This window comes from Cupressus sempervirens, chromosome 8 (genome assembly GCF_028749045.1).
Source record: "Cupressus sempervirens isolate cs-2001-9-10 chromosome 8, ASM2874904v1, whole genome shotgun sequence".
In the NCBI taxonomy this organism is placed as follows: Eukaryota; Viridiplantae; Streptophyta; class Pinopsida; order Cupressales; family Cupressaceae; genus Cupressus; species Cupressus sempervirens.
The window spans coordinates 191205985-191232049 of record NC_143125.1 but is presented as its reverse complement, the minus strand read 5'-3'; the positions used below and the strand labels follow the sequence as shown (position 1 = coordinate 191232049).

The following is a 26065-nucleotide window of genomic DNA, read 5'->3' as shown; positions in this document are numbered from 1 at the left end:
TGTCAAGTTTCTTAAATGCTTACTTGTGCGCTTTCTCAGCCACAAATCCAATATCACACCTAGGTCATTGAGTTGATGTTATATCATGCCAACATCTATACCATTTTTCCCCCCAGCTTCTCTTCTATTGTAAATATTTCTAGATTCCCTTCGGTTGGAATCACATGAGGTCAAATCTTGTAAATGTATAAATATGGGCTTACTCTAGTTGTATGTGATATTTTGGCTCTTGATAAATAAAAGTGATTTGTCATCTCTTCTCAAAGTATGTCCCTTGGTTTGGTTTAGTGTATGTATTTGTGTTTGTGTTCTTATGGCCCCCAATTAGAGGAAAATTGCCTATATTTGAAACATACTAACCATGACGATGCTAGCTGAGGGACTTCTATGCATAGGTTAAATTACCTACATTTGAAACATACATTTCATGATGATGTTAGCCGAGGGACTTCTATGCATAGGTTATCTTATGAAAGAAGTTAGTCTTGATCACAAATGTTAATCTTACATGATTAAGAGATGGTTGAATGTTGAAGAGAAAGCTGATGAGTCACTAATCTTTTGGTGCATTGTCTCCTTTTGTTTCCCTCGCTTTTGTTTCTAAGCCTTTTCCACCTTCTATCTGTTTTCTCAATCATGTTTAGTAAGCCATTATCTTAACCTCTTCTCTGCATTTTTAGATGAAATTAGCCCTTTTCATGAGATTTCTATATAATTTTGTGAAAACTATGTGTATGTTTCCAAATTGTTGGGGCTTCTTAGAGCCAGCAACCAATGGGCACAAATATCTTTTATCGGATTTGGTAACTGGTGTTACTAATTTCTGTTTTGCATGCTTAGGTAGATTGGTGACTTGCTGCTTGTTTATGAGTGAGGGGTCTTTGGTTTACTCCTTATAGTGAGAACCCTTCAACCTGACACCCACCTAATGTTTGGTGTATTCATGCTCTCCAGAGGGGTGCACTTGATCTGAAAGAAACAACCAACAGAGCTTGTGCTCAAAGCCTCAAAGCCTCAAAGCCTCAATCCTTGGCTTCACTTGATAGCACCGAGGCAACAATGGCACCAGTTGCGTCATCATGCAACACTTCTGCCTAATTTCTATCACTATACAAGCCACCATTCTTGGCACATAACTAGCGGAGATTGGAGTTAATTTAATGCCTCAGAAAAGGTAGCAATGCCACTATTTTGGAAGAGAAACCTCATCACCCTTTCCATAGGATTTTGTCTATTGTTCATGTAATCCTTATTTCTTGGTAAGGAATTTAAATAGGAGAATTTTGTCCTTTCAAGTCAATGATTTCTAAGATTACAACCAGAAACAGTTTTTGCATAATGCTTATGGAGCCCTTGAACTTTGATAATCATGTATGGATATATATTTCGTAATATACAAGACCTAATTGACTCAAATATGTATAGATACCAAGATTTTAGATTGTTGATTAATTGTTTTCAGTATGGTCAAGATGATTTACCCTAGTGTTGGTTGTCTTATGCTACATCAAATTTGTGGTTGTGGGGCCATTGCTACTAAAATCTAATTAAACTTTGTTGATATGCTATTCTAATAATCTCAATTAGAGGACTCAAGGGCAGGGGTGCAATGAACTTTGACAACCATGTATGAATATGTATGTCATATTATACAAGATTTAATTGACTCAAATTATGCCTAGATACAAAGATTTTAGAATGTTGATCAAATGTTTTCAGTCATGGTTGAGATGATTTACCCAAGTGTTGGTTGTCTTCGCTACATCAAAATTGTGATTGTGGGGCTGTTGCTACGAAAATCTAATTAAGCTTTGTTGATGTGATATTCCAATAACCTCAATTAAACACGCAAATTGCAAATGACAAATGCAGTGTTAGGATGATTAATGTGTTAGTAAGATCAAAAGTTGGCAAGACAGCAAAATCCACAGCAGCATAAAGGAAACAGGCTGTTACAGATGACATTGTATGAAATTCAGGACCAAAGATGACATTGTATGAAATGGCATCTATTGTTGCACAGAGATATCTAACAATTTAAAGTATCTTGTAGGTAAGAATTGTGATCTTCTGATAATCAAGAGGATACACAGTAATCATTGAACGTAAACCACTGTTAGATCACCTTAATTACAATTATTACTTAAGAAAAAAATAGATGAATCTTCTAACTTCTAAAAATCTCTATGTTTGAATCATAATATCCCAATGTAATGTTATAGCTGTGTTACTTGTCAAATTAAGAAAAAAGTTGTACTTCAATCTGATTCGATTCTTACTGGTATATTAAATAGAGATATGTTGGTGTTGGTTTATTATCCAGTGTGACCTATTTAAAGTTTGACATTCTCCAATGGTCATTGAGATTATTTCTTTATGCCTTAGATTATACACTAAAGGCATATTTGTAGAATGTTTGTCAAACTTCGGTAGAAGATAAATTATATTATCATATTATGTAAACATATTGATATTAGTAAGAATACAACATATCATGCATATGAAAAATTTCTCAGTTAGTAGCTAACGTTTTCCCATTTTTTCTATAAGAGAGGGAAGCATACAATATGATTAAGATAGTGTTTTATGCAACGAGTCTTGTTTTGACACAAATTTTGTCTGATACTTGTGATGATCTCAGGCGTAGGGCACTGGAGCGCAAGTTACAAGAAGCACAAGTTTCAGAAGAAGAACAAGTGGAAATGTTAAAGAATCTTGAACGTAAAGAAACTGAATATATGAGGCTGCAAAGACATAAAGTAGGTGTCGAGGACTTTGAGCCACTAACTATAATTGGCAGAGGAGCATTTGGAGAGGTAAGGTTATGAAGTCATGGTGTTGTTTGATATCTCTTATATTTTCTGTGTTTGTTTGTTTTGTATGTACTAGGATATTTGTTGAAAGACTGCAATATCATATTAATTAGGAGATATGGCTCAATGCACTATAAATAACTGGATATGTCAAGAAGAAATTTCTGTTTGCATATGTTATAACTTATATTTGATAGATCAACTCCCATGAGCTGGATATTATACAGCAACAAGAAAATTATTATAGCACATAGCTGCATGAAACCTGTTTAAAATTTAGGATTTATTTTATGAAATTTGCATTCGACACTTTATAGTGTTGATAGAATACCAAACTTAATTTGTATTGTGGACTGACTTCTCTGATGACCTGTTCCAGCTTCCACCCTGTCACAAGACACATCGCCTTTGCCCAATGAGGACAAGAAAATAAAAGCTTCCGCAAATTCTAATCCCTTTAACATAGAATTCTTGATAAACTAGCCTGTAAAATTTTAGCTCCCACATTATTGCCATTCCTTGGCAAAGATACCTACATCTACCACTGAAGGAAGGACACCATCTCCCCTTTCTTTAGTAGGATGATGCCAGTAGGTCACAATTGTTGACAAGCCCAACGAGGAAGCACATATACCTATTCTATTACCAGAGAGGGCACAGCGAGAACCGGAACTCAATTGCAGAGAGGGGCTGAAGCCCCCTCTATCATCTTGGGAACCACTGTAAGTGATGTGAGGAGATGCACAAGCCGCACAAGAAGATCCACAAGTCCTCTGAGGAGACCATGAGCCAAATGAGACGGACTAGTCGTCTCAGCCTTACCAGATTTTTTTGTGGGAACAGATATTTGGAGCAATGCAACCAGGGAAGGATTTATTTTTATAACAAGGCCTGGAGGACCAACAGCAGCTAGGAAACATCAACCATAGGAAGGCTGGATTACTAGAAAAAGCCAACCATTAGGGAGTCACCAACCATATATATGAAGTTTGAGCACACTAGCCAATAGTTGAAGAATGTAAGGACCTTCTCAGAGGAGTTTGGGTTTCCTTCAATGGGTCGTCCTTGCAGTAAGGCTTCTCTTCTTACTTGATTGATAATATTAGACTAGGACATATGAAACTTTTAAAACTAGACTGAAGGCTTCACATAATCATAAACTAATCAAGGTTTATACTAGAATAATTATTAATATTTTCTTTAGGAATGCTATCAAAATTGATACTTAGACTTGACATTTGTGTTTTAACTCATAAACTCAGTATTCGTGTGGAAAGTAAGATCCAAATTTACATATTTTTGTATTTTTTGTGATCATGTGTAACGAGCTAATTGCTAAGCAGAGATACAACTAGCTAACTGCTGAAACACAAAAAACTATAATCCGTTATAAAACACAAAACTGTAAATTAAGTGCAAGCTAACATTCTAATGATAAAAAGAAAATCAAAATAAATAAATAAAGCAATTGCATCTAAATGGAAGAGTAAAGTACTAAATGGAAAGATAATTTAACATGCACCCTCTTGTCAATTAATATGAAAGATGAATTAAGTACAAAATCTTGTTGTGAGTGTACTAGCATTATTGTTTCCATTATGTCTTTCTTGAATACTTTGATATAACATGGAGGGAAAGAATCACCAGGGCGTTTTTACCACTTAACTATAGATCTATGAACTCCCTTGCACACTTCTACTCGAAGTGTCCTGACCCTTCATAAGGGTTGTAAACATGGTGATGAGACAAGCTGTCTGACTCTGGTGTGTGTTCCTACATAACTTTAGTTGGTTATACACTATAGCTATTCCTAACTAGTATGAACCCTGACTAGGTAATATATTCGGAGCAAAATGAACTGGCTAATACTAGCACTGTTAAGTGCGCCCTGGCCAAGGTTTATAGTGCAACAGTTTTAAGACATGTAGTCTAGTTCTTCGCCCAATCCGACTTGGTTAGATATCTCCTATAGAAATCCAGTATGCTAGTTCATGTGCATACAAGACTCATTGTTTAAGTAGTCTTAATCTGTCTGGTTTGAAGCACATAATCAACAGTGAGGTTTCAATTATTTTTCATTTTAATATGGACATACTTGTTATTAGAAATCAGTATTAACTGCCATTCTTGGTTATTTAACTGATCCAGCTTTCTATTTAGGTTTTCTATAATGAGTAGTTAATTAATCACCATTCTTGGTTATTTAACTGATCAAATTTTTCTATTTAGGTTTTCTATGACGAATAATTAAAGTTTAGGCTCTCTGGCGATGAAACCAGTTCCTGGTTACTTAACACCGATGGGTATAGGGAAATGCAGAAGCTTCTTACATTACTGCAAATATTTCATCTTAAAAACCTGTTACACAACCCACTAACCGCTTAAGTTATTGAACTCAATTTCCATGATTAAGACACATCACAATAAGCTTCTCATATAATGTTTTTCAGTTTCAGAACAATGATTATAACTATCTTAACATTTTCTGTAGTGAACTGGTTCGAGCCCTTGGAGATAGGTGTTGTGTTTGTTGGAGATATAGGTTTGGTAGATATCTCTCTCATATTTCTAAGATAGTTCTGTGATTCACTTTCCTCGTGATGTTTTCATTCTCTGTTGATGCTGTTTCATGTTCTTTAATAAATTTGATCTATAATCTATTTGTGTCGTTGCAACTTCAAGTTGGTAGACTCTCATTTACAAGAGCAGTTACTGCTTCTATGCTGGGTGGATTCATGTAATGATAGAGCTATGTGTTCTTGTGTAACTGCAGTTGCTTAAAGAGTTATGTGCCATGGCATAACTTGAAACTTTGAAAGGTAATGACAGACACGTCCGCCTCTACATGGGCTTGATGGTGTGCCTTCTTTTATTTGATATTTTTGGTATTATGGTGTCAGTGATGTTCTGCAGGAGTAACAATTGTTTCCAGCGGTGACGTATTATTGTGTTGCATAGTTTTTCATATGATATACTTTCATGGTATTCGAGAGGATTCATGAAATATAAACAATAAGTGGTTATCGCATTTCATCTGTAGATTCAGTTTCTTTGTGAGGATTGTAAAAATCAGACTCATTATTATTCACTGAAACTCGATGCACACCCCTATCAAAACCCTGAAGCACCCAGTGCGGGGACAAGTATTTGAGTACGCATCCCCACATCCGCCATTCCACAACCTAAGTGCCGTTGGGACACGTCCAGAACATGGGGATGTGTAGAATTTTCTATTTGCTGATAATACAATTCTTTATTTGAATTTTGATTTTTGAGTGTTACTATGTGGTATGTACTATGCTACTGTGTTGAATATTCAATGGTTTTGGTTCGTGTTGCAATTTTGCTATGTTCAAGTACTTTAATTTGGTATGTTATACTGAAATATCATTTCATAACTAATATTTCAAGTTCTAAATGTATAGTCTACAACATCCTCCCTCTCAACTGACCCCTGCCATCCCCTTGCCATCCCAAAATTGAGGCCATTTGTTCCCCCATACCAGAAACTCTTCTCGACGTCCCATAGTGCTGGTGTTACACTGTTATTATTCAATAAAGTGATTATTGTGTGGCTGGGATTCCCCCCTAAGCTGGAGGGTTTTCCAACGGCAACAACTTTGTTTGTGTTTTATGTTATCTATTCCTTGTATTTTGCTAGTTATGCCATAAAATCAACATGGTATCATAGCCAAGTTTGATCATTTGAGGCAGAATGCTGTTTGATCAGCAATGGCATTATTATGGTTTTGGCTGTGTTGAAGTATCTTGTATAGCAACGTTTATGGCATCTTTGCCTTTGTTCACCCCTGTTGATAAAGGTATTCAAAGAAGAAGAAAATAATTGTGTGAAAACGTACAAATATTGTTGGGCATGGTAGATATAACATGTTTATTTATGATTACATTTCTGTTGGATGGTACCTTTCTAGGCATATTAAATCTTCTCGGTATGAAGCTAAATGGATGCCTATTTAATTTGAGAAATTCATATTGCTGGTTGAAAATATGTGCTGTTACTATGAGGAGTGGAGAATATTTTTTTTTTATGATCGATATTGCTAGGTGATTACTCTTGTACCTGTGTTGTGTGAAGACGTGAGGAGGTAGTTGGAGAGGGAAGAGGCTTCATCTACTTTCGTTTGGCACTGATCTAGCTCCCACATCGACCCCATTTTGCAACTATAAGAGGAATTTTTTTAATGCAGGCCATCAATCATAGGATCCAGATCTGGGAATGTGAATCATTTAAGGTGGGCTATGTTTGGATTTTTGAGTAAGTTGTTGTTGGTGAATGCAAATGGGATCAAAGCAGAATAAGAAAAGGATTGACTTGTGTAATTGAGTTTTTGAGAGTATCGGAATTAGAAAATTGGGAACTGTGAGATTCATTGAAAAATAATACTTTCGGGTTCGAATAGATAATATGAGCAGAGATTGGTTGTAGACTCGATTTTTTTGTTTGTTGATGGCGGTGTAATTTTACTAATTACACTTTACTTAAGTTTACTTAGGATAATGCATTTTCATATTAGTTGTCATTGAGACACCTAGGAGTTTGATTTTATTTTAGCACATAGTGTAGGAGAAATTCACTTGCACTTAATTGTTATCTCACGTCTCTTTGTTTGTGAGATCCAGCTTTCTGTTCTTATTACATTATCATCCTCTCATTGTTGCACATACTTTGTTGTACAGTGGAGGATGATCCATCTTTGGTGGACATGTGATTCCACCTTGTGTGTTTGATAGCTTATCTCTAACATTGCTCCTAGTTATCATGCATTGCCAATATATTGAGGCACATCTATGTGTATTGCATCCATTATTGTTTTGATTATTGATCATCTTTGAATCTAGTCATTTGAGGATCATATCATTCTGTCTATCTTATTGTGCTATCTACTGAGTTTCTAGATCTTGGTATTTTCATTCTTTGCCTTAGGAAAATTCTTTCATGGCATCAGAGCCATAGGAGCCTTAATTGCATAGCAGTTGGAAAGTTTGGCTTCATTTTGTGGAGGACTATAATTCAGATCCAAAGGTGCAGCAGCTTGTGGGAGCGTCGAGAGCAAGATCTGACCTTATCATTACATTCGGGTGGTTGTTTCCACTAATTTGGACGATAAATTTACCCATATTATGTAAAAGTAAATAATGAGGCAATTTACTTTTTTCCAAATTGAGCTTGGACCCCTGATTTGCAATTTGGTATGCTTTTCAATTTTTTAAAATTTCCAATGTACAATTATTTCCATTTTCAAATGAGGAATAATTTGCAAGTTTGATCTGAAATTATTTGTCGGAAAAAATTGGGGTCGTATTGTCGGGGTCCCCACCTCTTGTTAGTTTTCTTTGTAGCGTGAACATACAGGTTGAATTGTTATTCTCAATTTTGGCTTCACAAAATTGGGGCAACTCTACGCAATTTTCTTATGGATTCGTAAGTGCATCTTCTTTGTTTTAATGTGTTGATAAGGTGTCATGGAACAATTTGTTATCCTTGAATTGTACTTTATGTGATCCTAGCTTTGCATTTGTTTTGAACGTTTCCGTTGAGTTGAATCTCAAATTGTTTTGCTAGTTAGAGTTCGATGTTTTTTAGCTATATTGATTAGCGATGTCTTGCACTTTATCTTTAGGAGGCCATCCATCTTCGAGAGATTACTCTGCAGTCTTTTATACCCCAGGGGCGTACTTTAGACCAGCTCATTACTGCCTTTTTCTCTCCCTTGTCTCCTCAACGGGGTTTGAAAAGGCCTTCCAGTACTTATCATTCTAGATCGGTCATACATTGCACCAGTCTCTCCAGGCAGCAACAGTTCTACAATGGTTCTACACGGCTTTCTAAGACTATGGATCGTTCATGGGTTTACCCCTCTATTACTGATTTCTTTGTGGCAAGGAAGGACCCTTAGTCCTTACCTGGTCTTCCTTCTTGTTTTGTTTCTAGCTTTTGTTTTCTTCTCAGTGATCGTTTGGTGCTTTTGCTTTGGTCGGCTCTTCTGTTTGTACACTCAGTCTCATAAACCATGTTGGTTTTTTGTGGACATTAATATTATTATCATATCTTATCTCTGAACGCAAATGCTCGATTTTGGCAATCTTTCACGTCCTTTCTTCAATTTTCTTTGTGTTGTGAATAGTTTTTAGTCTTGTTTTTGCCTTAGGTGAATAACTCGTGGAATTCCATTTGTTTCGAGCTAACTAAGGTTGAAATCAGAGTTGTCTAGCTCAAGTTGTAGTAGACAAAGTGGGGTTTTTTAGGACAATTGCATTTCTCGATAAAAAAACCTCATAAAAGTGGGTTTTTTATTGGTAAATGCATGAAATAAAATTATATTTAATATTTTAAAGTGGATTTTGTGGTCCATTTTGAAATTTCATTTCATTATGAGTTGACTTGACTATAGTTTTTTATGTTTTGTGAAAATAGCCTATTTAAAGACTATTTTTCATGTTACTTTATTAAAAACTATAGTTAGATATTGAAGTGGGGTTTATATTACTCATTTCATATATCAACATGCAAATCACTAGTGAAAACCCATTTCCAATAAAATATAAGTCCGAGCATTAATTTAAATGGACTTTTTCAATGCAATAACACAACTTAATGTGTTAAGTGGGTTTTTAATATGCATTTGCATATTGAAAATTTATTAAATCAATGAAGTGGCAAATTCTTATCCATTAACATATGTTTCCGCATGTATAAGTATATTTTACATATATTAATGCATCTAAATGCAGTTTTTTAGCTCTTGCATATGCATCTTTAAAATTGCCACTTAAGTGGACTTTTAAAATCCAAATTGCATGTTTTTACAACATGTAAATGCATGTCTAAAATGAGTTTTCATTTAGCTTAGACAAAAGTGGCGATTTTGGACCCAATTGCATGTGAATGTGATATTAAAAAACCCATTTCACTTAGCCTAACCCAAAGTGGCATTTTTTGGCCCAACTACATACATTTAAAAATGTGTTTTCATGTATTAAACCCATCAAGGCAAAGTGGCAATTTTATGCCATATTGCATGACATTTAAAATCTGTTTTTGCTCTCCCAAAATATGTCTAAAGGCAGCATTTGAATGCAAGAGGCTTAGTAGGGATTTTGGAGCACATTGCATGCATTATAAATTTATAATATATGCATTTGCACTAGGAAATCCCGTTTTTAACTTGCAGCCTGCATTTGGAGGGTTTTTGGGCACATTTTTCACATGCAAGCATTCCAAAAAAAGGGTGTCCATTTGTTTGCAACACATTGGCAATTTTTTTTCTTTAAAAAAGTCACATTTTTTACCAAAAAGGAAGGCATTTTTGGGCATTTTTGGAAATGAAAGCATGTTCTTTGACACACATTTGGCCAAAAACAGCCCGTCTAGGGCACGTTTTGTACCAAAAACATTTTATTTCTTAGTGATTTTTGGTTTGCAATCACTCCAAGAAGTCTAGGGTATGTATTTCGATTTCCAAATTGTTGTTCATCATTTCCAAGCTTAAAATGATGCCCTAGACGCCATTTTTGAATGCATTTGCATATGGAGTTGATTTGGTCAAAGTTTGTTGATTTGGTCTATCTATCTCCACATGTCCAAATTCGAATTTTGACTATCCCCAATGTTTGAATCTCGAAATCTATATGTGTCTTGTGATATTAAACAAATCTTAATCCAAAATCTCTTCGATTTATATTCAGATTTGTCAAAAATTTGAAAAAGACTTGTTATTTTTAGGTTGGTGGAGAGAGGTATGTTTTTCCCTTATTTTCCTTAGGCATTTTTGTCTCGTTGAATTTCTTATTGCAAGTCTTTCAATTTCCATTTTCAAATTTGCATGTTTTAGTTTATATGTTGTCTCTTCTTTTTCTTCTATCTTCTTCTTCAAGTTGCATATGCAAGGTCCCATTTACTTGCATATGCAGTTGGGGATAAAATCCCGTTTTTAATATGGAAGCAAGTTCCTCAATTCTCCTCATGAGAATGCAAGTGCAAGTCCCACAATATGCATTCAATGAACCTCCAGATGGCGGACCTATGGTTGAGAAAGAAATTTCCACATGTTTTCCGGATACATTGCATGACTTATGCCTATTAAAGCATGCTATGTTTCCATTTCCTTGCACTTTGCTCCTCACTTGCACATTTTAAAGCTCGATGTCTGCATATGCAATCCATTCCAAAAAACCCATTTTTGGCTATTCTAGAGCCATTCTGAGCTTGATCCATTTGCTCATTCGCTCTCTGCAATTATCTCATACACTTTCCTTATTCATACTTTGTCCAAATCTGTGTTTATTACACAGAAAAATGCTTGCTATGGACTCTTCATATGATGATCTTCTTACACTGTGGAACTTTCATGTAACAGTTGCATAGGTACATCACTCTGTAATGTCAAAAGAGCTTGCATCAGCAAAAGGCAAAGATAAGAAAAAGATGAAGTACTAGTATGAGGTTCATACCACAACTTCATCCCACCATCACAAGTAACTTTCTACAGTGATGAGGTTCGAGATACAAATGTAGCTCACATGAATATGGAAGATTTTCTCATAAGAGTCAATGCTGAAACCACTGAGAATATGACTTGGATCAAATAAAGTCATATTCATTTACTATCTACCTTTTCCTTTGGCGGCTCATGAATCCAAGTTCATCCTTGCGTGCGCTAGACATTTAGATGCAACCTCTAGAACTATCAGGGACCAAGACAACAATTCCATCATTAATCTTAATCCAGAGACTATTGACCAGATTTTTCATGTTTGTCACACTCCATTTGTCACAAGCATCACTAGACAAAAGGCCTTGGAGCAGTGGAATGAAGATAGTTCTTACTTCATCAAATTCATTAATGACAACTGATTGATTCAAAGAAGGCCTAATCTTTCCCTAAAGGCATGCGGAGGTCGGAGTTCAAGGAGGAGATCAATGATCTTATCACATTGCTTAGCTGTCTAGCTAGGCTCAAGGATTCTAATTTTCATATACTTTAACTAGCAGTAGGAAGATTACATGTAAAGAGCAATTATGTTGTAAGTACAGGATAAGATATCCCCGCACAATCAACTCATGTAGTCAAGTTGCAACTGCATTAGGTATGCAACTTTGAATAAGTCAAATTAGTTAGTTAGAAGTTTGTTAGAGAATAAGTCATTGTGGTTGAGGATTTCCCTTTTTGCCACCACCTTTCTCTCTCCTATTTTCTTATATAAAGGAGGGAGCTCATTGTAAATAATCATCTTTTGGCAAGGCAAGAAAATTCCGCCAATTTGTATTGTGCACTCTAAGACTTTGTGCTTGGATGTAAATTAGATTGCTTTCAATAAAAGAGGCAACTTGCTTTCAAACTTTGTGTTGATTCAAGGTGTTATGTGACGACATTTTCTGGATATTGATTGTGAGTTTTGGAGCTTTGATCAAGAAGAATTAGATTTTAATTGTGTAGACTTTGAGCTACCTATTACATTCAGACCCAATTTGAACTTCTGAAGATTTTGTGTTGCAAGAGGACAAATTGTAATAGATAGAAGTGGCTGTAATCACTTAGATGTGAAAACTTTGGGCTTCAGTTGTGATTGTTTTTATTGAATTTGAGAGTATTCGGTAAGAGGCTTTGTGTCTTATTGGTTATTCTGCTTAATTATTCTGCTTAAGTCTTCATTTGAGACAAATGCATAAAACTTTGGGTTCTTTTTTTTATTTCACAAAATATAAAAAGTAAAGTGCTGCACCTGGTGTTTTTCATACAGCAATTCCAGGGTCAGCAGTATTATAGTAGCAATAAGACCCTTTTTGTTAAATTGGAAAGTTATAGTTGTATGCAAATCATTCCTGAAAAAAGTGGAATTGATTAAGAGAACCATCCTTTTTGTAATTTCAGTTAAGTTCCTGTTGAAGCCACCTAGGGAAAGAAGGGAGCCTCCCCTATTGCTGAGAGGAGAGACAAATCTCATGAAGTGTTGCCTAAAGTCAGAATTTTGTAAGTTGTAGTTAGCAACGTACAAATGTTTTAGCCAACACAAATCAAATTAATAGGCTTGGAGATCTGCATTAGTAGGGGCAAATTGGAAAGCCACATGTCAACCCTACCATTTGACACGAGCAAACACATATCCGCCTCTAATAACGAGAACCTTCATCTTTCGATAGTGAGATTCGTGTATTTAAAGAAGGGAATTCTGAAACATGTGGGAAATGTGGGATTATAAGTCCCGGTTCCCTGATTCCTACTCATTGCTTGATGCTGCATCACAGGGTAGTCCAAGCCCAACCATGCAATCCATTTCACTGTGTCAGATCAAATCTCATGTTGGCGCCAAATACTCGAGTTGGAGATCACTCCTATTGCAGAAGATTCTTGTCACGTGAGCCGAGAAGATCTCAGATCTAACAGTTGTTCCCCTCCACAACATTGAGACAGATCCAACTCGAGTTGTCGTGTCATCTCTCTAGGTGGGACACATCCTCAGATCATGCCCTGCCCTTTTCCATGTTGCATTCATTGAGCTTGGTCGGCTTCTGCATGTGGTCCTACTTCCTTGGACTAACACACAACGATGATCTGGGAATTTTTAATTAAATATTTGTAATTGCAGGCTTTTTGCTGCATAAAATTTGATGCTTGCTTAAACATCACTGGCGAGCAATTCTTTTGTTGCTGTGACGGCCTTTGGCCTGTCAAATTTTATCAAGTGCTTGTATTATCATTCGTTAGATTAAGATTGATGGCAGTCTAACTGTATTTTCTTGGCTTTGTTGAACTGCTGTGACAACCATTTAACCATCAATTTTAATCAAAAACTGTTGATGACATCAGCCAATTTGAAAAAAGGTGCAGCCCTCACCATCTGCAGTTTTGGTTTTGCAGTTCGACTTTGAAGATTCTAGGCATGATATAAGTTTGAGTTTCCATGTTGAGTTTTAGCTTGTAGAAAGATTGTAATTTATACTTTAGTGCATTTAGTTCAAAGTCTTTATACAACTCTATACTTTACTACATTTAGTTCAAAGCTTCTACACATTTAGTTTTAGCTATTTGGATATGTCTTTTCCGAAGTACTGAACACACCTTGTCTGTAAGTGTTGTGGAAGAAGAAGTTCAGGTCCGTTAGATAGGGGAACTAACAAGTAATATATAAGAATGAGGTTCGATAATTGTTCAATTTAGAAATATGTTAGATGTAATGGAAATAGACATTAGGAGAGGTTTTTTTTCGGATCATATATCATTGAGAGAAAGTTTAATATGCAAAATCCCCAGATTAGCAACTGAAGTAAAGGTGCTTCGGATAGAGTAGTTGAATATTGATAGAATAATTTTCATCTCATGAGGTCTTCAGATTTAGAGAATCATTTTGTTTGAAGGTCGATGCCTAGGAAGACTAAAAGTTGGTATATACTCTCCAAGCTAGTTTCACAAACAATGCTTGATCAAACTTTATCAGATCCTTGATGTTAGGGTCCCCTTCTTTTGTTTTTCATGGTGGTGGTACATATCACCACAGGGAGTTGGAAAGGATTATCAGTTCCTTGACTAAGAACTTTTTTTTTGAATGTGTTGAGATTCTGTTCAGTTCTACTCAGTACAGAGAGAATATGTAAATTTTAGAAGATAAATGACATATTATGAGAAAGTACTGACTAGTTGCTCTCTTTTACAAAGGTCAACCATCTACGAGTCCATCTATTTAATTTGTTCAACATTTTCCTGAAACTCTTTCCCATAGATTGTGCAGCTTTCTCAATGCACATGAAAACAAAAGTAAGTTGATCAATTAAAATGTTGAATCTGTTTACTTCTTCACAGCTGTAAGTTGGTGATTGCCTTCATCAATTTTCACATAGATCCTGGGATGGCCTAATAGTCCAGGTTTCATGGCAGTCTCTGACGTGGTTATGTTTTCTCCTATGACAACTTTTATTTCTTTAATGATGCTTCTTCCCAGTATTTTCTTGGTAGCAATCGTATCTTGACTCAAACATGAACTCTGCTAGTTAGATCCTCATTCTGTTTGAAGATGGCTGTCTAATGATTTATGAAAATTGCTGCTATTTTAAGAATACAAGATCCTGCTAAGAATGCACTGAAAACAAAGTGAAGGAGGTTGTAAACATCATTATGCTATCTACTGCTCCTGTAGGTTTCCAGTTGCCTTGGACCGTAGCTTGGAGTGTTTTGGGCCTTGTAAAAGCTTCCACAAATTTGTAGATCAGGGGTTTTTCCTTCAGCATCCAAATACTTAGATCTCCAACTAATAGAATGAGGTTGAGAGGAGAATCTGTTTTGGCACTGTATCGATTTTGTATTTTTTCTGGAAAATTGGGTCTGCTGACCGTTCCTTTTGCAAGACATTGTATGAAACCTTTAGGTCAATCTTTGATAATTGGTGAAGTTGTATCGCTAAAAGTAGCATGGATGTACTGTAACAAGGATTGGTTGTAATCCCCTTTACAACCAGTGTAATATTGTGTACAACAATAGGAATGATGATTAATTGGTGGATTTTGCTGGTTTTTTAATCATTAGACACTTCTTGCTATCTTTTTAATAAGATCCAGACATTACATGTTCAATCTCATACTAAATAAAGAAAGAGTATGGATGCTTCTTTTACTTTGTAATATAATGCTAAAACAATAAACTGAATCAAGAGGGGTATTAGGGTATTTAGACACCTAAAATTGTTCACCTTTGGTCAATTTAGCCTTTTTTCATGTAATCCCTAATCATCTATATAATTAAGTAATAGTCTATTATTTAATCAATATTCATCCATTTTCCTTTAGTCTTTCTAAATCCTAACCAAAGGTAAATAATTACCTTTAAGTATTTATCCATCCTTAGTCACCTTCTAATTTATTTAATTCTCACCTCAGTTGTTGCTCACCCCTAAGTCTCCCACTTGTTCCTAATCAGGTCCCTAATCTCCACCTAATCCTCTTGTGAAGCATGCACACACCCTCAATCCTTGATTAAGTGTGGTTAAGTTTCCCATCGCATCAAATACATGGGCTTCTTTCACAACCACATGTGTCTTACATAGGAACGGAAATAGAATGGAAAGCAAAAATGCTAATTGCTCAGATAAGAACTAGTTCCCACCAATTCAGGTCTGAAACTCGAAGATGGAAAATCCCTAAAGAAGAGTGGGCAGATAGAAGATGTTATTGCACTCAATAAGCGGTGCAGACTGAATGACATTGCATCATAGAGTGCACAACCTACAAGGATATTCGAGAGAATTACATTGATACTCTAAAGGTGAACACCCTGAACATTTTTTTGGGAAAAGAAAAGATCATAAGGGTAGCAGATTCCCTAACCAAGATACACAGTAAAAGTTTCAAGCTGCAAAAAGAAAGAGATCTAGTTGGAGGGGACCTGCTGCATTTGGTTTTCACTTGCTTGTTTTGTTTGCTGGCTATCCGTGTGTCCCATATACTGTTTTGCCTTGTGGACGTTTTCAAAACTTTTATTCTTTCATTCTTTGTCCATTTAAGTACCCCAGTTTATTCCTCTCAATCATCCTCCACCATTGATCTTCATCCTTTATCTCAACCCTTTTATCTCTTTTCACCCTCAACCTATGCATCAAACACTTAGCTATATTCATCAAGATCTCACCCATTTTGCATTTGACTGCCATTAAGTTGCTGAAATTGTGAGCACACATCCAAATTGACTATCATGCGAAAATCTACTCACCGAGGAGATCGACATTTTCCATTCTTGATGGATTCTATGTTTGTTTGATCTTTTGCCCTATCTTTGTATGTTGCTATGATCTCTGTCTGTTTTTGGGTTGATTTCTTGATTATTCTAGTCTATTTTGTAAGCCTATTTATTGCACACAGGATATAGTGTTTTCTTATGTCATTATTTGGTGCTAGGAAACAATGCAAAATTGTCAATTAAAAGCTTGGTACTCAATGTTCCTGACCCAGTTAATCCCAATATAAAATGATGTATATTAAATAGTCTAATGTTTCTCCTTTCATTGCAAAAAAGCTCATGATTCTAGGGAGATTCTATGGAAATAATATTGAGAATTTACATAAATTTCACCAGCATAAGAACACAAGAATACAATAATTACCTTGAAAAACCCTTATGGGAGAAAGCTCACTAATGGTAGCACGGTCTAATCATATTTAGAAAGAAGAAATGTTACAGTACCATAGAGTAGTAGAGCAATCAAAGGAGATCTTCAACTCTGCCAGTTGGAGTCAATCTAAAAATGTATTTGCAATATAATCACCATACAATCTCCATCCCAAGCATCCAACATATAAACTAAGGACATCAAGGAAACTACAATTGGTCTCTTAAAAATGATCCAACTAGTCCACTTTAGACCCGTGTGCCACTTAATGTGTAGCTCCTGTCAACATGGAAGTTAATTTGCAATGTTAAATTTTGGATCCTGCTGATCTTTAATTTGAGATGGATTTTTTCATTTACCTAGTCGTCAACTTTGAGGAATAAAAGGGATAGGGTTTGACATTAACAAATGATTGTAGATACTTGCAAGATCAATTTTAATGGGAAAAAAATGTTACAGAGTGATAAGATCATAAGACTGGAGACACAAGCAAATTAATGTAGAGAAATCTTCTGTGGGTAAAAAGTAATCAAAATGTTAGCAGACATTTGTTTATGTACTACCATAAAAAATCACAACCAATCTTCAGTTCATAGACTTTTTCAAGAGCTCTTGATATTGTGGAACACTCCCAAGTTCAGCTACAATTGTGTGCTACAGTTTACCAGTCCCTTGTCATAACATAGTCACAAATATGAACTCAAAGCAATCAGAGGTGCTCCCAAATAAAAGAGATCCAATGATGACTGATGAATATGTGTAAAAATGATGACACTTTGGTGGTGGTGTGATTATTTTGATGCTTCTGCTACTTATGTTTGAATGATCCTTTATTTTGTTTTTAAGATTTTGGGGATTTGTGTAGCTTGGGTTTTATGGCATGCCATTTTACATGAGTCTTTGAGTATCACTTGCTTCATTTTTCTTTATAATTACTAATTATAGTCTTTAGTACCTTTAAGCATCTGCAACATTTCTATCATGGATTTTACTTTTATTCTTTCATGGTTTGCAAGATTTTATTCTGGACACTCCCACTTGAGATTGACATGAAACACAGCTAATAAATTTAGATGCATACAATGTACTAATTCTTTTATGATTGTCTCATTTATTATACCTATGATATATGGGTTTTTGTACTTGATTCTTAATTCAAGGTTAAAACATGTCTATTTGATTTATACATGTCTATGTATGGCTGTACCCAAAATACATACAATCTCAATTCTGTGCCTTACTAGAATGCTCATACCCTGGTCTTTATACTTGAACCTGAATCAGTAACTTAGCTTGTGAGGAATCATGTTGTTAGAGTTGCCACAATTTATCAACCATGAATCTTCACATTCATGGGCGATGGATTATGCGAGGAATGCATATTTTGATTATTCAATAGAAGATTTTGAGTTTGTTTCAGTATATATATATTTTAAAGCTTATTCTCTTTGTGGTCCTTCATAGTGTGACTAGTCTTACCACATCCGACATTTCACCTTCGACTTTGTCTGGACATAATGTTATTAGGGGTCATAAATCATATCCTTAGAACATTTATAAATTGTTTTAATATAGGGTTATCATACCCTTAGAACATCTATATATTGTTTTATAAATCATACCCTTAGAACATATATCTATTGTTTCAATCTGATATGCGTCTGCAATAAAACATTTATGCAATTTCTATCCCAAACATTTGCTACATAGATCAACGAGATAAAGAAAATCACATGGTTGTCAAGAGCATAGGCTTAAAAGTCAAAACCATGAGTGAAGTCGTGATCAATCTAGTCCACCTTGTACTTGTACCCCAGCTGAAGTGTAACAATTCACTATATAGAATGTAACTCACAATGTTGAAAATTTGACTCCTCATCAATTTGATTCCTACAAGAAAGGGTCAAATGGGTCAATCCAGGTCCCTCATGTTAGAGCTTAATTGTTCTTACGATTTTATTGGACACAACAATATGTAGCTGGTCTATTGTAATGTCCCCTTTTTGGGACATTAAAAAATTTAAAGGACACATTCGTATGATATTAAAATTGACTATGAAAGCGTGGATTCAAATTATAAAAGGTCAATTTAATATTCAAAGTGGGTTAAAAATGGCAAGGAGAGATAAGATGAAAAACTAGGAGGGGAGTCGAAGAGTCACAATTGTGAGGATAAAAGGAGAAGAGATTCATTTGGCATGCTTGTTTTATGATTTAGATTTGCGAGAGTTATTCAGAAAGCTTCATCTTTCAGCTAGTGTGAGGATGTAGCCCCTTGTGCCAGTAGACAGTGAACGTAAATCCATTGTCCGTGGTGTTGGGTGGATATTTTGCAACCTACAGTTTTGGGTAATATCCAGTGGCAAATAGGATGACCAGCCACAACGTGTGAGACAAAGTCCTTCCTCTCTTAAAGGGAAGGCACCCACTTCTCACCATTCATTGGATCAACTCAAGGTAAACAAGAAGTTAAGAGATTTGTAAAAGGGTGTTACCAATACTCTTTCCTCTTAGCTTTCAGGAAAGAATCCACTTGCTCTATGGGCAAGATGAAACCTCAAATTATACTTCTATCTAAAGTTGAAAACGGTGATATCAATAAACCAACACTAACTCGAAGGTTAGTTGAAAGCATACTAATTTGGCTCTAAGTCCGGTTTTAACCTATTCTATAACAATAACCTCTACCATTGGGGCACAAAGACTTCTAGAAGTAGGGAATTCTAACTATTTTTCGTGAATATGAGATGGTAATACAAGCTACAGTCAAAGCTCCTAGTCTATGTATTGCTACAACCGCTTCCAGTCAAAGCTTCGGCTCTGATTGCTTCTTAAATCACTATGCTCTATTATTGAACACACAATAATAACATGAATCAAAGACAATAGGCACAAATTATAGTCAAAGCTTCTAATTTGCCCTATCACAATTGCTTCCAGTCAAAGCTTTGAATCCAATTGCTTCTTTTATTCACTTTTTTCTCAAATTCGTACTACACAATCAAAGTTATGCTTGCACAAATGTGGCAAAGTTTTCTTGCATACAACAAAAGATGATTTTTACAAGGAGGGGGCACTCCTTTATATAAGCAAAGGAGTTGAGAAAAAGATGGAGGAAAAAGTGGGAGCAACTCAACCAACTTTGACCTAGTATAACTGAAAGAGAAATTATTGGGTTACATGCAACTGCACATGCAACTCGCATTACATGTAATTACATCCTTTCATGCAAGTCATATTACAAGCAATTACACATTTTCATGTAATACATCCTCTTCAACTACATACATGAAATATTAAGAAGAAAGACAGAAGAGAATTGAAACAATCCTAGTGATTGTTGTGAAGGGCCTTGTACTTGGCGATGCTATCCCAAATACTCACAAGATCGAAAGTTCTTTTATTTTGCACCACTACATTCACCTTGATAATCATGGTGTTACGTCTTTTGATAACCGCTTAACTCTCTTTGGTGAATTGTCTGTTGTCATTTGAAAACTTGATGTGATCAAGCTTTTCCCGCTCAAGTTCTCATAAATTCTCCTTTGTAGATTGGCACATTCTGGAATCTCTGATACTTTGAAAACCTTCGTGACGGTGTCCAGATGTAAACACAGAACAACTTTCCACCAACACCTTTAATTTTTTTTTTTGAAACAAAGTGCTTGGCGCATTCCATCACAAACTCGGGTTCTCAGACAACCATTGGAAAAATGAAGACCAGAAGAATTCTCGCTTCTTTGATTTGGAGCACACCATCTTTACTAGATGTCTTCATTCTTTGTAGAAATCCGAGCATATCTTGACTTGCTGCAACATGAAAGTTTCAATGGGATTGAATCTATGAAAGCTTTGAGATTTGAGTTACAATGACGAATACATGAGGAGTGGGTATTCGAAGTATGGATGAGATACTTATGAAACACATGCAATGGCTGTAATGAATCGGAAGCATATGTAGAAGATGGAAAATGGTAGGTGGAGAGAGAGACAACATGAAGGGTGATGAATATGCTTTGGGACATTAAAGTGAAATGCATGGGAATGCGTGTAAATAAAAACTGTCGACTTTTAAAAAGTGACTTGGGCTTTCAAGATGTCATTGCATGGAAAATGTATTACATGTAATGAGGGATGGAAAGTGAGATGAGATGTGAATGCGGATGAAGGATGAGCTTACATGTAAGTGCGGATAATGGATGAGATGAAATGCATAATGACAAGGAAGTGAAATGACATGTATTTGCTCATGGAGGTGTAAGTGCATATGGAAGGAACGAATGCAATGTGCCTTGAGGCGAAGTGAACTTTATAGACGCCTTTGAGAAAAAGTAAAGTCAAAGTACATGGGAAAGCATGCACATGACATTTTTGACCTTTTAAAAAGTGACTTTTAGTCAAAAACAGGTTTTAGAGATGCAATTACATGTAAACGACTTTTCATGTAATTGTGTCATTCGATTGGATGCAAAAAGTGAGATGAGTGGAAATGGAAATGGAAAATGAGATTATATGCATGTGCGGATGATGAATGAGATGAAATACATGTAATCGGATTTGATGAATGAGATGCGAAGCATTGTGACATGGAAGATGGAAATGGAAAATGATGACGCTTTTGCATGAAATGGAAAATGAAGTGAAATGAAATGTGCTCAAGTTCTTGGGAAAGAACTTGCAACTTCTTCGAAGTGGAGAAAATCGGAAAGCAAGCACACAAAACACAGAAAACTTCAAAAGAAAAAACCGTACCTTTGGCAAATGACTTAAACATGTCAACAAGCGAAGCACTTTAATATGCAATTTCGAATTTGGAGTTTGAGGGAAAACCAAAAACATGAAAATGAACCATTTCATCATTTTTAAAAGAAAAATATGCTTTCCATGGCATCAATTTCAACAAGTGGCAATCATCAAACAAAAATGTGCATAAAATCAGCAAGATAAGCACAAATTTATTAACAAGAAGGAAAATGCCCACTTACATGATGATTATGTGCCAAAAAATGGAGGAAAAAGCTCCAATATTGAATTTTTTTTCAACAAACTTAGATCTTTCCAAACTTTGCAAGAATCCATAGAGGGCAGCAAAAGCGGCATTTTTAATAACCAATGACCAAAACGTGCCCTAAAATAGTTCAAGTTCCCAACATTTTTGGCTTTGGCATGCACATGGGATGTTTTTGCAAAAACCGTGATTCTTTAAGGCATGCAACAAAAACTTTTTGGCTTCCAAACACCAAAACGTGAGCCAAGATGCAATGAGAACCACTAAAAATGCAAAAATGACTCCTCTTGCCAAAACGTGAGCCAAAATGATGGATTTTTGGTGATTTCCTCCAAGACGTGCCCTTGCAAGGAGTTGAAAATAATGTTTTTTAGCAAGAAAACTCAACATTCATTGTCTAGAAATCCATGGACTTGCAAAAAATGGCTTCAATGGAGAAAATTCCAAGAAAATCCATGGAGGAAATAAAGCAAAATCTTCAAAAACGGGTTCTTGAGAGCTCTTTGCATGTATATTCTCCAAAAATGGGTTTTAGTAGGGCATGAGCATGAGTTTTAATGCACAAACACACCTTTTAGAGGTGTATGCATGTTTTAAAAACTTCCCATGATGCAAAACACACCTTTTAGAGGGGAATGCATATTTTAAAAACTCAGATTTTGGATGTGAATGCATATTTTAAAAAGAAACTCACCTTTTGGAGGTGAATGCATATATTAAAACATGTCTTTAGTTTAAAAACTCACCTTTTGGATGTGTATGCATATTTTAAAAACATGCATATGCAACTAAAGGCAAAAACTCACCTTTTTGATGTCATTGCACATTTTAAGTGAGATTACATGCAGTGGCATCAAAAAGGTCCACTTTTAAGTGACTTTACACTCTAAGTTGAAATTTATATGCAATGGCATGGAAAAGGTCCACATTTGATAGAATTTTACATTTAATGACATGAAAAATGTCCACTTTTGTTGACTTTAAGTGATTTAATAAGCGCATGCCAATTTAATTTTAATAAAATATTACTTAAGTGGGACATAAATTATATTTACATATCATATTAACAATATAACATGTAAATATCATTTAATAAGTAATATTTACGAGAGCATTTGATTTAAATGTCAAAAATTAAATTGATCTATATAGTTAATATAGTCACATAAGAGAAAAATCAAAAAGTAAACTCAACTTAAAAATATAACATAAAGTGCACTATAGTTACTTTAAGTGAAAATTTAATTTATAAAGTAACATAAAAACATAACATAAAGTGAATTTGAGTTATATTTTTCAAAACGTGAATGTCAAATTAAAATATAACATGATATTTTTAATTTGTGCTGTTGCATAAAAAAGTCCACTTTTTGGGTACTAAAATGGCTATATCTTTTGACTGACAACTTCGATTAAGCTCTAGGTTAGAGCAAATCGAAGGGGAAATCGAAAGCAATGAATTGAGCAAAACCAAAAGACTAAAAACCAAGAAACACACACTAAAAAATAAAAGAGAGGACATTGAAGGCCTCAAAAATCAATCATAGGCTCGACAAACAGAAAAATGAAAAAGACTTGACGTAAGCCTCCAGTAAAAGAATTTGCTATGTGAATTGGAGTTGATTGATCGGCCAACATTAACTAATTGAATAACAAATTCAACTTAGAGAAATGCGAAACTAGTTTGAAATTTTTTTGTACTGTTACCTATATTCTGTGTTGTCAAAATGTAGGACAACACGTGGAGACGTCACATCAGGTGTCTTGTGTGTGCTTACAGATTCTTCTTCTAGTATTCCAGTTCGACTGTAAAACTGTGTTTAAGATTGGATTTTGAATGCTGGTTATTGTATTGTTGTTGTATAATGCAATAACATGTTTTAAGGAATTTTATCAGAGTTTACTGGTTTTATACTATTGTTTTGTAACACATTTTCATATGCCGGAATCCTGAATATTATTTTGAGGGAGAACGGGTTAAATATCTATTTGGGATATTTCCTATGGTTTATATTACTGGGTTTTGATAATGTAACTTCATGCGTTTATGTTCTGAATATTATTGTGAGGAAGAAATCGGGTCAATATCCGTTCCGTTTGGGATATTTCATCTATAGCTGGTCAAGGCTGCTCCAACTTAACTACATTCAACCCCAACTTAAATGCTCAGTTATATACATCATAATACAACTTCCAAGTGGCATGTTTTATCCAAAGAAATATCATGGATATCTCTAGGGATGACGCCTTTATTCCACGAGGGGCCAAATATTACAACACATTAAAATAATGAATTATTACAAGGATTTGGTGATGTATCCCATCTACTCTCTTACGACTGTTAAACCTTTTCTGCCTTCCAAGTGAACAAAACTTCTATACCATTTCATGAGTGTAATGTCCCTACTTCTAGCCTGAGTATTTGATGCTTAAAACATGTAACAACTGTTTGTATATTGAAAAGATAGCATAAGCACATATAAGTATGAAACAATTATTAGCAATTAACTAGATAAATACTTATTAAATCATCTAAGTACTAATTCCCATACTAAACCCACCTAATCCTTAGAAGGATGCTCTACTCAAATTTACCTAACCCTCTTATGAGGATAACTCTCAGTTAGGAAACCATCATGTTAAGAGCGTCTTCTAAGGCCTCTTGGAACTCTATTAATGAGTGAACTCATTAACAACACATATTTCGCAGAGATCCCACCTCTAACCAAGCCCCTCGCTATCATATGCATATGGTTAACCACTACGCGCACACACACACACACACACACACACACACATATATGTTGACTCCAACAGAGTCTCTACAAATCTCCCTCTGGTTTCCAATTTGGATCCCTAACATTCAATTTAGAATATCCTCTAATCTTTGAGTTCTCTTAAGAGAGACTTGATATTCTATTGAATGCTCTCTACCAAGTTCTTACTTGGTCTCTACGAGAACTTTATAGTTCTCATCTCAAGCATGATTATCAATCCTTGATTGATGATTCTATCTACCAATTGATTTATATTTATTTTTGATATAAAAAATTTCAAATGAACATACCTTTGGTTCCCTTCAATTCTACATTATATAATCCTTCACAAATTATATATTATTTTAATTCTCTATATTACTTTTCAAAATTTATTTTTATTTAGTTCTCTGTTTCCTCTATTTTGATGTTTCTGAAATCCAACTCTCTTTGAATATAATTGTTTTCCAGTCCTGCCATATTTAATTTGTCAGCCATGTCCTTCTGAAAAGTCAGAACCCTTCATAATTATAATTTTTTTGAAAAGTTACGACACGTCATAATTACAACCCTTTCGAAGAGTCACGACATTCATAGTTACAACCTTTTTGAAGAGTCACAACCATTCACAATTACAACCCTTTCAAAGAATTACATCTTTTCATCATTTCAACCTTTTGAAAAAATCCCTTCCTTATTTTCTTCTCATTCCTTTCCTCTTTCATTAGTCTTTCTTTTACTCTCATCTTCTCCTCTGCTTTCTTCTTTAAAATGTACTCGCCTCCTTTTAATATCTTAATTTGAAGGAGTCACATCTCTTTTGACTTTGCATTAGGTTTAGTTAATTTATATTATATTATTTATTTACATATTATTTTGTGTTTATTATTATTTGTTGTTAAATCCTATTTAGAAATGTAACATACTTTCTACAATATTCTCTCTTGTATTTAATTTAATTTATTTACCTATTTATTATAAATTTATTATTATTTAATTATTTTAAATCCATATACTAAATATTATTTTATTGATTATAGATTATATATTTAATTATTCTTTCTTATTTTTTGTATTTTAAATATATGATTTTGTTATAATTATTTATTTAATAATATTGTTTTATCTAATTATTATTAAAGTTTAATCTTAAAATAGAGACATGACAATGAGAGAAAAGGAAGTCGATTAATAATTAAAATTGAACTCTTGGGTGCATATCTGCTTCACTTCCGGCTATCCAAATTAAACTTACTGTCAATGCGTTATTAGATTGTGCATTAGTGAGCTCTTGTAGTGTCCATGGCGTCCTTTCTAGATGCATACTAAAATGTGAGAATAATAATACTATTAAATGAAATAAAACAAAACCT

General features: G+C 34.8%; 1 protein-coding gene across 1 annotated transcript in view; it reads left to right on the top strand.

Annotated features, from left to right (window-relative positions):
- Positions 1 to 26065, top strand: part of LOC149542172 (uncharacterized) — a 120715-nt gene that overhangs the window by 23493 nt on the left and 71157 nt on the right. The window contains exon 2 of the mRNA XM_089797196.1: positions 2642 to 2816. Within this exon, the coding sequence (XP_089653322.1) occupies positions 2642 to 2816 (175 nt within the window). The remainder of the gene's footprint in view (positions 1 to 2641; positions 2817 to 26065) is intronic.